Raw genomic sequence first — 1,093 nt, forward strand, 5'->3', positions numbered from 1 at the left:
CTGCGTGCTTAAGGTAAGTCTGAGCAAGGCGGAGCGGTTCAGGCAGATCGAGCAGAGTGTACGAGCCCAGCTCTGGAAAAACATGAGCTATCGCAGCTGCCTGCCCGCCAAAGCCGACACCGATCTCGATGAGATGCTTACCCTTTAGATCACCAAATAGTGCCTTCAGATCCGTTGCAAACTTGAAGTAGCGAAGGAGGGTGCCAGACACACGGGCTGTGCCACTTGCATGGCTAAGCAAGAATGTGGTTCCACTGCCTATCTGATCCATGCGCTCGATGGTGGGCAGCCATCGGAGAAAATTGGGCACGTGCAAAAGAAGCAAGTTGAGCAGCTTCTGAGAACCTCGTTCATTGTTGTAGGGATATGGCCCACACACCTCGATGCCAGCGTAACCATAAGACATGTAGTGCTGCCGGAAAATGCTGAAGAGAGAGTGGTTTCGAGCAGCCCTCGAAGCAAATCGTGGATATGACATGGCTGATGGGCAACTCTTAGCATTCTTGGTTGCTACACATGGATCACACGGATCGTGGTCCGCGATTTTCACGTCGGTAAAAGAGCCGGTGCTGCCTGTTCCCCCCTTCCACCATCTGTGCTCGAAGCTTGAAGGCGCCGTTGGCGTCGGACTGGAAACGCAACCGTTAGCAGCAACCAAGCAAGGCAGCAGTAGTAGACAAAGACCAGAGCGCAGTCCTGACATGTTGAAGTATTCTGCACAGCACGTCGCCCCCTTTCCGCTCGCCGCGGTCGGCCAGGAGGCGCCGCAGGCGATGGCGAGGAGGATGAGCACGAGGGCGGGCATGAGAAGCGGCGAGCAGCTCACGAGCGAGGACGCCTTCGAGGCGACGGCGGGCGAGAAGGCCGAGGACGCAGCCGAGGCGACGCCGGATGAGAAGGCCGAGGACGCCGAGGCGACGGCAGACGAGAAGGCCGAGGCCACCGCCGTCGGGCTAGGCACGGCGGCCGCGCAGTGGCCAAAGGCGGGCATGCAGACGAGGAGCAGCCACCGGAAGGCGCCCTCGGCCTTCGTGTAGCCGCCCTGCACGCAGTTGGCCGCCGCTTGAGGGCGGCGCGACCGCCGGCGCCGCAT

General features: G+C 60.4%; 2 protein-coding genes across 2 annotated transcripts in view; both read left to right on the top strand.

Annotated features, from left to right (window-relative positions):
• EMIHUDRAFT_214720 (hypothetical protein) overlaps positions 1-148 on the top strand; it is a gene marked incomplete at both ends in the record, with an annotated part of 1,938 nt that extends 1,790 nt beyond the window's left edge. The window contains one exon of the mRNA XM_005763747.1: positions 29-148. Within this exon, the coding sequence (XP_005763804.1) occupies positions 29-148 (120 nt within the window). The remainder of the gene's footprint in view (positions 1-28) is intronic.
• A 553-nt stretch (positions 149-701) lies between these two features.
• The window catches only part of EMIHUDRAFT_214721 (hypothetical protein), a gene marked incomplete at both ends in the record, with an annotated part of 2,487 nt that continues 2,095 nt past the window's right edge, over positions 702-1,093 (top strand). The window contains one exon of the mRNA XM_005763748.1: positions 702-1,031. Coding sequence (XP_005763805.1) covers positions 702-1,031 — 330 coding nt within the window. The remainder of the gene's footprint in view (positions 1,032-1,093) is intronic.

Source organism: Emiliania huxleyi, assembly GCF_000372725.1.
Source record: "Emiliania huxleyi CCMP1516 unplaced genomic scaffold EMIHUscaffold_62, whole genome shotgun sequence".
NCBI lineage: Eukaryota > Haptophyta > Isochrysidales > Noelaerhabdaceae > Emiliania > Emiliania huxleyi.